The 13034-nt window shown below is 33.9% G+C and overlaps 1 protein-coding gene across 3 annotated transcripts in view; it reads left to right on the forward strand.

The window, feature by feature from the left end:
* PFKP (phosphofructokinase, platelet) overlaps window positions 1-13034 on the forward strand; it is a 46759-nt gene that overhangs the window by 17330 nt on the left and 16395 nt on the right. For all 3 annotated transcript variants that reach the window (XM_080385112.1, XM_080385111.1, XM_080385110.1), the window contains exons 4-14: window positions 992-1181; window positions 3721-3886; window positions 4630-4674; window positions 4775-4883; window positions 5240-5335; window positions 6810-6902; window positions 7275-7400; window positions 7995-8059; window positions 8746-8815; window positions 11734-11880; window positions 12783-12853. In XM_080385112.1, coding sequence (XP_080241238.1) covers window positions 992-1181; window positions 3721-3886; window positions 4630-4674; window positions 4775-4883; window positions 5240-5335; window positions 6810-6902; window positions 7275-7400; window positions 7995-8059; window positions 8746-8815; window positions 11734-11880; window positions 12783-12853 — 1178 coding nt within the window. The remainder of the gene's footprint in view (window positions 1-991; window positions 1182-3720; window positions 3887-4629; window positions 4675-4774; window positions 4884-5239; window positions 5336-6809; window positions 6903-7274; window positions 7401-7994; window positions 8060-8745; window positions 8816-11733; window positions 11881-12782; window positions 12854-13034) is intronic.

Genomic DNA, 13034 nt, shown 5'->3' on the forward strand with positions numbered 1-13034 from the left:
TGATTCTATTCCACTTTCTTTTTTGTTGTTGTTTCTTCCACTAGCAGCTGTTGTGTATTGCCATGTAAATGGCAAAATAGTGCCTAGGACTGGCTTGAGAACTGCAACACCTATTGACAGGGCAGATCATGTCAGTACAGCCTCTATAGATTTGAAGCTCAAATTTAGATTGGCCTGACTGATTTATTGTAAGTTAAAGAAAATGTTTGTGCAAAAGTGAGGTAATCATCTGCAGATTTGTTTGCAGGAAAAAATATTTTTGCAGTCTTGATTAATTTTCCTTTTTACTGTGACAATAAATAAGATCAAAATCAGACTTTTCTTGAGTGACTGAACAACATAAACATAGAAGATGTGTAAATAACTTCTTTTCAGCAAGATGCCTAGCAATCCTCAGTGACAGGGTGCTTCAGTCTTTTTTGAAAATAGTAACTTTCATTTTTGGAGAAAGTTCTTTAAATCATATTAATACATTCAATAATTAATAAGAGAAAATTTAGCATTAGTCTGATCTATAAGGCACTAAATTTGGATGCAGTTCTTTCCATAATTCTGTGGAATGACAATAAATGCTAATTTTGAGCTTTAGGGATACATCTTTTCTGTTACTGTTTCTGTTTCTTGATATTAGGGGAAGAAATGTCATACTTTGAAGCAAATTCATTAAAATACTTAACTAATTAGTATTGTATCACTTTTACTATTGTCATCACATATAAGTAACAATTAGATAATTTATTGAATTTTCCTTCATTTTCCTTCAAGAGTAACTCTTTTATCAGTCATTTTTCAGTGTTTTTTCCCTGGTGTGTCTATCTGCTCTTGAGAACGTAATTTCCCATAGGTTTGATAATTCTTTGCTTTTTATTACTTGCTGTAAAATTAAAGATGGAGGTTATGCTACAAAATACCCATTCGTCATTAATCCATCTTTAAAAAGTCACTAAAATACTGGATTATAAATTAAGACTGTTATACTTCCTTGTTCTAGGGAGGTACAGTTATTGGTAGTGCACGCTGCAAATCTTTTCGTACCCGTGAGGGCCGCCTGCAGGCAGCCTACAACTTGGTTCAAAGAGGAATCACTAATCTTTGTGTGATTGGCGGAGATGGTAGCTTAACTGGTGCAAATCTGTTCCGTGAAGAATGGAGCGGACTTCTAGAAGAACTGGCGCAGAAAGGTAGGTTTGCATTTAGACCTTCTAGACTTCTAGTCCAATTGCCAGGGTAGTTATGTACCCTAATTATACACATGCAAACTATATCCACAGGATATTTCTTAAGTTCAAAAGTAAAATGCATACATTCTCAGAAATTACATTGTTCTTCATAAAGTAATATTTTTTTTCTGTACATCCTCTCTTACATACCTTAAAGCTTCAAAAAAGGCCAAATAAGTTACTGGGTAACATTCCGTGTGGCTTTTTTTTCTCCCCATTATGAAGTACTTTCAGGGTCTGAACTTGGAACTTTCTGCTTGAAAAGCCTTTTGCCCTTATATCAAATCTGAGATGGTAATTCCTTTCCTGCAACAAGTTACACACTTGTTTGTTATCAAATTAAGATGCTTTCCTGCCCTGTATATCACTATTTGTTATAGATCACAACCACAACATTAAGTGGCTGTTGCTAAAAGTGCATCCAGCCCAGTAGCTGTCTTTGATAGCATCTGAAAAAATGTATAGGGAAGTGTTAAAGAACAGAATAAGCATAAATAATGCTGTGTTGATGCTATATGTTATTCATATATATAAATACTCTGATAGGTTCCATCCATTTCTGTCTTCAGGATTTCCTGAACCAGACGCTGTTAGCAGTCCTTACTGACTTTCTCTTCCATTAATGCATACAGTCTCCTTGAAAGCATACAGATTTTTGCTGAAAACATTGTGTAGCAAGGAGTTCTACAGCTTCACCGAATGATGAAGATTGTGAAGAAACTTCTGTTAGTTTTGATCCTGCTGGCTTCTAGTATCATTTGATGTCCTATAATTTTTATGTTAGAACAGTGAATGATCAGTCCTGCTTCCTCTCTGCATGCCACTTGAGATTTTACAGCTGTCTTATTTTCCCTTCATCATCTCTTTTTCTAGATGGAAGAGTCCTAGTTTGCTTAGTTGTTCCTTATATGTAAGTTCTATACCTTTGACCATCTTTGTTGCCCTTCTCTGAACCTTTTCCAGTTCTACCATGTCCTTTTTGAGGTGGGGAGGACCACAACTGCACCCAGTATTCAAGATGAGGGCAAACCATGGATCTACACAGTAGTATAATGATCTTTGTTTTGTTCTCTATTCTTTTCCTAATATTTTCTAATATTTTGATTTTTATTTTTTGACTGCTATTGAGCATTGAAGCTGATTTATTAATGAAAACAGCATTATTGTGTTATTATGCTGAAAATAGCATTATTTTGTTTGTGGTGTTAGGGTACATTTTTCACATATATTGGTTTACATTTATCTACAATGAATTCCATCTGATACTTTACTACTCACTGTGTCTTGCTAGTCGTCTTCATTTCTTCTCAGACACTCCATACCTTTAGAACCCAAATAATTCAGTTTGATCAGTAACTTTGGCACCTTACTGCGCATTCCCTTTTCTAGGTTATAGCCGAGTAAGTTGAACAGCACAGATCCCTGTAGAACTCCATTGGTTACCTTCCTCAGATACAAGAACTTGTATTTACTACTGCCCTCATTTTCTTATTTTTTTACCCTCCGTTTCACATTATTTATTTATTATTTGCAAAAGCCTTCTTTCTTATGCTGTGGCTACTTAGTTTCCTCAAAATCCTTTGGCAACAGACCTTGTCAATGGCTTTTTGGAAATATAAGTAAGATATGTCAACCAGATATCCGTTATTCACATGATTATTAAGTTACGTTTGGAACTCTAGAAGAGGTTTGTAATGCATGGTGTACATTCATAGAAAACATTTTGATTCTTCTTCAGAATTCTGTATTTATCTTTTTGAACGTTAGTTACATTTATCATTATGGTTTCTACTACTTTCTCTAGTAGACATTAAACAGACTGATACATAGTTCTTCAATCCCATATTAAAAATTTGGCGTTACATTTACTACCATCACATCAACAGATACTGGAGTAGTTTTAAACACTTAAGCAACTAAGGTATTTCATCCTTGAGATCCTTTAGAACTCTTGGATGATTCAGCATTTTCACTGATCTCTTGGGAGACAGACTAAAGTTTAGAATAGTAGCTTTTCTATTATATTTGCTTATTAATCATGAAATCAGAGCCTTTCAGTGTTGTGGAAGAGAAGTCTTTAAAAGTTTAATGCTGGTTTTTGATTGTTTACATATGTCCATAATCACATCCAGTTTGCATCATTTACTTCTTCATTGCACGTCATACACCGAAACTACAATGTGAATGCTATTTAAGTCCAAACCATCAATTCTAAGGTTGGTTACAGAACTTGATAATCTGTTGGCACTTTGAAATGGACTGAAAAGCTCTTGTTTCCTTCATTACTGTAAGGAGTTCTATGCAGGATTCTTTTGTTTGGTTGTTTGATTGGCTTTTGTTTGTAGTTTTGACTAACCTTGTTACCTAAAATATCTGAACATAATTTGATGTTTGGATATGTTTAATTTACAAAAGTAGAGCATCCAAGCAGTGTGTCTAAAATGTTAGGGTTATGTTTTTTTAAAACCTTATAGCTCTTTCTCTGGATACTTCTTTACAGGAAAGATTGATGAAGAGGCTGTTAAGAAGTATGCTTACCTTAACATTGTGGGAATGGTTGGATCCATAGATAATGACTTCTGTGGCACTGATATGACCATAGGTACTGACTCAGCCTTGCACAGAATCATTGAAGTTGTGGATGCCATTATGACCACTGCTCAAAGGTAACTTGTGGTATTACAGAAAACTACAACAAATATACAGTTGTTTATGCTTCAAATCTTAAGTTTCCTATTGCCGTACAATAGCAGAGAGTGTAAGTTAATTTTAAATAGAAATTAGGTAACTGGTATTTGTAATATTTCTAGAGCAGGAATAAAAGCACCTTTGGGCTGCAGCGTTCAGTTGTCCTGGTTTCTTTTGTTTTTTTAGTAACAGCTTTTCCATCATTCCTGTAGTGGCAGCACTTCAAGCATCTGATCATAGAAGCTGTGTCAGCTTTAGGGGCAGGCTTTGGTTCTTTAATGTTTTCAGTCTTTCCCCAACATACACTTCTAGAGAAGATCCAGACACACTTTGGATAGCACTAAGTAGTATCTGTTTGTATATAAACTTTCCCTAGATAAAATTTAAGCAATTAAATGATTTTTTTTTTTAATACAGCTGTATTATTACAGTTCTTAACTATGGGTCTGCATCATTTATATTTCTAGTGAATGTTAACCTCTTCTCTCCTAACTGCCTTTACATGTTTTAGAAGAAAGTAGTAATGATAATGAATTATGTGTTGGAAGTTACATAATTTTCAATAAATTGTTTAATAGGACTTCTCTTTTGCTAATGAATTCTGTGTTTGGTAAGCATGCTAAACACAAGCTGTTGCCTGATGCCAGGTTCTGATCTCAAGAATTTGGACTGAAGTTTTGAGTTGCAGTATTGCAGTTAATTTGCTTTCTTATTTTTACAGCCATCAGAGGACATTTGTTCTGGAGGTTATGGGGAGACACTGTGGGTATGTATTATCTTCAGCAGTTTGTATCTTATACAGATATAATTATGAAAGATCAAGAAATCTGAATCATAAATGTCTAATCTTTTTTTATGTTTATTAGGTATCTAGCTCTTGTTAGTGCCTTAGCCTGTGGTGCAGATTGGGTATTTATTCCTGAATACCCACCAGAAGAAGGATGGGAAGATTCAATGTGTGTTAAGCTCTCAGAGGTAATCTATCACTGTGTTTGGGATTCCCTGATACTTTTGCAGAAGTTTGTTTGAAAACTGATTTAAAAACGTGATTGGGACTTTCTGCAATTGTTTTGAAGCATTAGATGGCCTACTCTGGGGATTACATAAAACTATAGCTATATACGCAGTGTATGTACCTTTCCTCATTAATTTGATATAAGACATTTCACTTCATCAGTGTATGAATGTATGAAGATAAAATGTGTGAGAACTCTGAAGTGATCAAGTATCAAATCTTAGCAGCTTAATGTAAAGCAATTGATTATAAAATTGCGCTGTAATTTTTTCATTTTTTTTTTAATTATATTGATATGCTTTTATTTTTATTATAGAATCGTGCACGAAAGAAAAGGCTGAATATTATTATTGTAGCTGAAGGAGCTATTGACTGCCACAACAAACCTATAACGTCAGAGAAGGTTAAGGATGTAAGTGTGAACATCTATACCATACAGTTTCCGTTTCGTTCTTAAGATGGTGCTTGTTGCTAACAATAACACTTCTGTAAAGTAAATCTGTTCCTGTAAAGTAGTGTATCACAAAGTTTGCTGATTGTATTTTATATTTGTGCTTTATTATCTGAATCCAGGGAAATCATTTAATTGGAACGTTTTCTCCTTGTAATGTAAGACAACAGTCCAAAAACACGTACTTCATGGTTCCTTAATTGATAGAGTCTGAAATCAGCTCAAATCAGAAATTACAATCCTATTTAACTTTATTTTTTGTAAAATTTTAATAATGTTCTGTTTCACAGTGAAATAATACTGTCTACTTTGAACATAGTCTTACCACTTTTTTGTACATGGTTTATTTGTCAAAAATTTCATTGGTGTCTAAGATTAAGAAGAACTTTTCACCTGAAATTATTCTGCTTTTCATGGAGAGGGTCCCTTAAGGAAAAAAGTTGAAAAATGGTCATCAGCAGAAAGAAGCTATGACACTTTGACTTTGCCTGGGATTTTTCTGTCCTGTGCCTCTGAAGTTCTGTTTTCCCTAGCTGTCAGCATGAGAGTAATCTTTGACTCTTAGTTCAGAGTTGCAGTTTTACAATGTAAAATTTGGCACCAAGCAGTGTTAAGTGTGCATACAGCAGATAGCTCTTATGCATTTATGGAAGAAACATTGCTTGCTTGCAACACATTTCAGCCAGTTAAAAAATTCAAAAACTGTATTTTCAAAATCATCTATTCCTGGATTTTAATTTCTAAGGCTTTTTTTCTGCTTTATGGTATCCATTACTTATTCCTAACCAGCTCACTGAAGGTGTATTAATACATGTTTTCCTGTGATTTTAGATTTGGTATGTAACAGAGGAAATGGAAAAAAGTCTGACTGAATGAAATAGTTTTATTACTTTATTTTTTTTATATAGTTTATAGTTTATTATTGTTTATTTAAAACTATAATTTTTACTGCAAGTTTTAAAAGCTTTGTCAATTAAGGTTAAAAGTCATCTTCACTGAAGTTTTACTCAGAATCTTTTGGGGTGTATGATCTTGCACATAGATTAAACATGAAGTGAACAAAACACTATAATCTGACTTCTGTCAAGTATTCTAATTATAATATTAAAGACCTGTTTTTATAAGGCTGAGGACTGCACATAGTGAAGCCGTTGTAACTGTAGTTAAAGCATTGCAATCTAAGCCACTATTTTGCCATTATTAAATAAAAGCTTCCTTTAGATTAGGAACCTGGAGTTTAGGTCTAGGTTAGGAATAAAATAAAGACTGGCTTAACTTTTGTAGTATTTTCGTTACTGTTGACATATTAATGTATAGTATATGTAGAATTTTATTGTTCCAATAGCATGTAAAGCAGAGTAGTGCTAACACTATATATATACATATATAAAATAGTGATGACAACAAAACCACTATATCTTGAAATTCTTTGCAGCTTGTGGTTCAGCGACTTGGTTTTGACACCCGAGTAACTATCTTGGGTCACGTGCAAAGAGGTGGAACCCCTTCAGCTTTTGACAGAATTTTGGTGAGTGAACCTGAAATAATTACTCATAGCGCCACATAGTACAACTGCATTTTGGTTATTTATTTGGGGATGGAGTGGTTCTTTACCTGATTAACTTGAAAAATCCAATTATTGCCTCACATTAACTGTCTGAATAGCTCGAATTCAGAAGAGTGAAGCACTTCGTGTAAAGGAATCTATATTAGGTTTAAGTAGCAAAGCTGCAAGAACAATTGTCCATACTTAAGGGTATTAAACAGCTACAATATTTTCACCTTCCAAGGGATAATTGGTTTCAGCTTGATTTACAGAGAAATCATGACCATTTCTGTAATTGGGAGCCTTGTGATTTTAAGCGCTTGCTTCAACAAGTCAAACATTATCTATTTTCAGGCAAGTCGTATGGGTGTGGAAGCTGTGCTTGCCCTTTTAGAAGCTACTCCAGCTACCCCTGCCTGTGTCGTGTCCCTGTCTGGAAACCAGGCTGTCCGTCTGCCTTTGATGGAGTGTGTGCAGATGGTGAGTTTCTGGCAAAAAGCCAATTTATAGTTATTCATTAACTACAACAGACCACTGTGTACAATAATTGCCTGTTGTCGTTAAAATACTGATGGGAATGTGTGCAGCACTTTCCCACGTTTGGGAATAATGAACTTCATGTGTGTTCTCTATGTGTTATTACTTATTTGGAAACTCCCAACCTCAAGAAATATACACTTATTTAAAAAAATCGTTATAAAATTTCATCTCAGAGCTTCTTTTTTTATTGCTAAAACAAATTCTTCAAATTCTTGCATCCATTTATGTGTCATACACAAGAATCAGGTTTCTGCACTAAAATTGTTCAGCTTAAACTGAAAAAAGAAAATGCAAAACAGATACATTGATTTTTTATTTTTTTTATCCCAGGAAGGTTTTAGGTGTCTACTTCTACTTGTTCTGTCCACTGTAATTTATCTTATGATAAGAGGTAGCTCATAAATTAATGAAATGTCAGTATTTCTTTTTTCACTTTGGAAAGCTATTTCAGAATGGTTTATTTACTGGAATATATTAAATATTCAACTTCCTGTGGTTTGTAAACATATTGAGTAATCAACTTGTTTTTTCAAGACTCAAGAAGTCCAGAAAGCCATGGATGAGGGAAGATTTGTTGAGGCTGTGAGGCTTCGTGGAAGGTATGGCCAATAACTCCTATCAGTCTGTTTACTCTAGAAAAGCCAAATTGCTTTGCTGTTCTGGCACTTCATGTTTTATATTAATTAACTTTATATCCATATTTTTTTATGTATTTGAGAACAATAGAGAAGACGGAAGAAGAGCTGCTTAGATAGCATAATTGAAATTCTTACCTGCAGCTACTACTGTAGTTCAGTACTGGGTCAGACTTCTTTACTGGTACTAGTCACAAAGAAATGAGCTGCAGCGTTGTATGAGCTGAACAGTAGCAACCCTATGTTTGTTTATTCAAGATTTTGAGGCCAATCCTGTGAGCTTGTTTGTAAGTAGCTGGTAGTTTTCCAACAGTAAAGCTGGAGGAGACATTTTCTACTCTTATGTGTCAACAGACCATTTTATGTTTCAAGTCATTTGATAATAAAATGCTTTATCCCTGATCTGTAAAACTAACTTGCCAGCTATATAGTTATTTTATATTTTTTCCATATTACCTTACAGGATTAAGTATTTTCCAGTGTTCTCTCATTCCCAGTTTTTATCGTGTTTTGCGTTTGTAATAACTTTGGTGCTAACATTACACACCTGTTTTTAAAGGTTTCTGAAAAACGCAAGTGTTCCTTTAAAACAACTAGGAGTTAAAAAATTTACCATTTTATTTATCTTACTTATTTTCTTATTTATTTAGGAGCTTTGAAAACAACCTTAACACCTACAAATTGCTGTCACACAAAAAACCAGACGCTGAGCTTCCAAAGGTAAGGGCCTTTTTTTGGGTGTACAATGTACGTCCTGTTTTTGGGGTATCTTAGCAAATATCTTCTCATTCTGCCTTAATACTCTTTTCAAACCTGTACCATAGGATATTTTATAAAGTTAATTAAATATTATAATGGCAGAAAGATTTATTGAATAATTCTGGTTTTGACCATAGTGACTGTGTTGTCTCACTGGTTAATTCCTTTTTTAATTGTGGTTTGTGATGATTTGCTATCTTATTTGCATGATTATGTTACTGTTTTGTTTTTTGGATTTTTCTGTTCCAATTAAACATTTGAGTAATGATTAATAGTATCTTCTCAATATTACCAAGAAGAAAAATTGCATTGAAAATAAGAAAAGATTATTTGAATAGCTGAAATCTATTCGGAAATTCTGTTGAGAACAAGTAACATAATCACAACTAGCTGTTTTAATTCACAAAAATTAAAAATTACTGTGTGATATGTCAGTGTTGCACAGTAAAGGAAACTTGGTTACAAATGAAGTCATAGGGGCATTAAAGGAGACTAAGATAAAATAAATCTAGTTTAATTTTTTTCTTTGTTCTCCACCTCTACCCCACCCACCCCCACCCCAAAAAAAAAAAAAAAAAAAAAAAAGGACCTAAGTTTGACCTTCCAGAGATCAAAGAATTCAGGATTTTTTTTGGTGGGTTTTCAACATTTGCTTTGCTAGATCAGGTGTTTGTTGTTTCGTTTTGTGTTTCTTGTATGTACCACTGCAAATTTAGCAAATTTAGCATTTGGCTTTTGTATTTTGTTTTAAAATAGTTGTGCCGTATCTTTTTGTGATGGATGGCATTAGAAGGAAATGTAGGTTGCATGTAATTATTAAGTACTTGGATTTGACCACATTAGCCAAATCTGTGTGCTTCAATAAAAGGGGTTGGATGGGAATTAAAAAGTAAATGAAATGTGCATGTCACAGGAATTGAGGAAAAAGCTAAGCTGATCGGATCACTAGAGCCTACTGAACACTCTGGTTCAGCAATGTTGCTGCACACAGATATTATGCTGCTTGTGTTTCCTTTTCATTTTTCTACAATCCTTTGATTTTGCCAGAGCTAAAAAAGAAACTATGTAAGTTCTGGTTTAGGTCTCTCTTTGTGGGTTTTTTTGATTGGAAAAGATTCCATGATCATTACCTAACAACTGTTCTGGTTTTTTGGGGTTTTATTCCCATCTTCCAGGAAAAAGCTAGTAACTTCGAGCTATTCTGTACCAATTTGTTATAATTCTGTCATGCCAATAGTTATCAACAATTTAAGGTCATCTAGCTGACCTAAAGCATGATGAATTTTAGTGTATAAAATCAGACTGTCAAGTTTTCTTGCATTTAGCTTACATAGTTCGCTATAATTTAAATTGTTTGCTAAAGTCATAGAGAGTGCTTAAATTTTCTAAAGGTGTAAAGTTTTAATTCTTTACTTACATTTTGCTCTCAGTATTAATTTCAAAGCTGTAAAAATAAAACAAAATTAATAAATTGGAGATCCTTCTACATCTTCTGGCAATGGATTGTATTTTTATCTGTTTTAAATCAACACTTACTGTTGTCAATGAACCTGTATTGATTTGTACCGGCTGACCATTTCTTAATCAAAGAAACTGGCCTGTGATTTATCTGGAAATAGGCCTTCTATTTCAAGGAATATTTCATATACAGCAGACCTGCATTTCATGCTTTGAAGTTAAAATTTAATTCAAAGATGCTTATTAATGTTTTACACACAGTAGCACTCTTGCTTTGTTTACCCTTACAGTGCACATTTATGAGTAATGTCTTCTGTTATATTTTTCTTTTTAATGCAAGTATTGAAACTTGTTCCTCTGGAAAAGAATCTGTGATCTGAATGATACCGGATTTATCAGTACAAAGTAGTAATTCCATTAAAGAAAACATTCTTAATTTTAAAACTCTTGTGGTTTTGGAGTTGGGTATGTTGTAACAAGACAGAAGTTTTTAATAGTATTTTGTAGCTAGATTTCATTATTTTCTCCACTTGTATTATTCAGTCTGTAATGCTTACATCCATTTAGATGTAGTTGTTTTAGAGTAAGATTGATAACAGAGCAATATAAATGGGGACTAAATGCATAGGTATGGAATAAGCATTATATACCAAAATATTTATTATTTCTTGTTATGTTTTAAATAGAACCTTCTCTCTTACATTGCCTGTGGTTTAAATTATAAATGTATATTTGATCTCTCAGACTTTCATTTGAGTAGATTACCCGCTACTTTTAATACTCATTAAACTTGGGGAGACACTGTATATAAGCACAGTTACTTTGAGGCGTTAGGAAATGCTTTAAAAACTGCCATCATCTGAAAATGTATGGTATTGTGAAAGATGCTGAATGCTACTGTTTACTATTGTATTTTCAGCTGCTCTAAAATCCTGGCCAGTGCTTTAATTAAAAGTTGTTGTCTGTTCTGCTTTGCATGGTACTGATGATACATACCTAGCTGCTGTAGTGCTAGAATAATTTCCTACTCTTTTCTTGGCTATTCTGGATGGTTTTGGAAAAAATTACTGCTTTGATCACATGAAACTGGTTGAATAATGCAGCGTATTTTATGTTTCTTGAACCTAGCGGAGCTACAGTATAAAAAAACTGAATAACTTAACCTACAAACCAAATGAAAATGTGATAAAAGTCTGATTTAAAAACAAGCATTCTTTATTTAAACTTTTTGTTTCTATGTGATATTCTGCAGATCAGGAAATATGTGTAGGTATCTCCTACTTACCTTCAACTTTTGGATGGCTGAAGGGATTTGAAATTTTACTTTCCTACATTCCAATATTTAGCAACTGTGTATGATGGACAAATTAACCTTTTTGTAGAAATTAAAGTGCTTTTTAAATATTATTTTTCTCTTGCAGACTAATTTTAATGTGGCAGTTTTAAATGTTGGTGCCCCTGCAGCTGGAATGAATGCTGCAGTGAGGGCTGCAGTGAGAGTTGGCATAACTGAAGGCCATAAAATGTTTGCTGTCATTGATGGATTTGAAGGTTTTGCTAGAGGGAAGGTGAGTATTAATTACATGTGTGTGTTACATAGTAGCATGTATCCCATCCGACACCACCACCACCTTTTTTTTTTTTTTTTTTAATGTTTATCTTTATAGAAGGTATGTTCTGTTGTAACTATTGTGGAACTAATTCTGTAAGTTCTTTTATTTCAAAATGGTATACTGAACCCAAATTGTAGCTGTATTTCTCAACTATTCAAGTCTATAGATTAATTTATCTTTAGTATTGCTAATCACATGCTGCAGAGCTACAGAATTGGTTCACATGAATCCTACCTCCAAAATTTGGTCAATGTTTAGCATATGGTGGCTTTTCCACAGAATAACAGAAGAATTGCTGATTCTTTGAGGCAAGTTGTTGCTTTTATGTTCCTTTGCTGTAAGAAACTTTGCAGTGGTACTTGTTGGGGGACGAAGCTTCCCTGCCTCTCCCCCCAGGTGAGTTAGATTCTTCTGATCCCCTGTTTTAAATGTTAAGAATCAGTTGGTATACTGAGGAGAAATTGGATACAAGACTTATGATTTCTATGCCTAGCTGGAACCATAGGTCCCAAAACTAACTTCAGAGACCTAGTTCTAAATTTTTGTGATTCACATTCAGTAGAAGAGGATGTGAAAATAGGATCATGATGTGACACAAGGAGGCAGGGTTCATCATGTTCTGGAGAAGAAAAAACAAATAGACAGAATGGAAAAGGATTGTTAAGAATTCAAGAGAAATTAAGTTTACCTCTTGATGCTGTTTTCTTTTTATGCCAAGTTCATTTTTGGTGCTGTCTGTGTCCCAGCAACTTGTTCCAACAGCTTTACATTAAGTAGTACCTGGTGTTTGCTGCATGTCAAGAGAAGTAATTGGATAATTACTTAACTGAATCTCATATTTTTACTTTTCTTCAAAGATAAAGGAAATCAGCTGGGGAGATGTTGGAGGCTGGACTGGTCAAGGAGGATCAATTCTTGGTACAAAACGGTAACATCAATATTTTGCCAATTGATATGATGAATTCTAGTATTTTATATAATCGGTGTATGATTCCATGGTGTTTTCCTTCCACAGGATGTTTTAAGTCCTGTTGTTGGAGTTTTTTTAATTGTTAACCAACTTGGTTATCTTTACAGTACTGGACCAGCTCTGAAGAGAAAACGAAAAT

This window comes from Falco punctatus (genome assembly GCF_963210335.1).
Source record: "Falco punctatus genome assembly, chromosome: 4".
Taxonomy (NCBI): Eukaryota; Metazoa; Chordata; class Aves; order Falconiformes; family Falconidae; genus Falco; species Falco punctatus.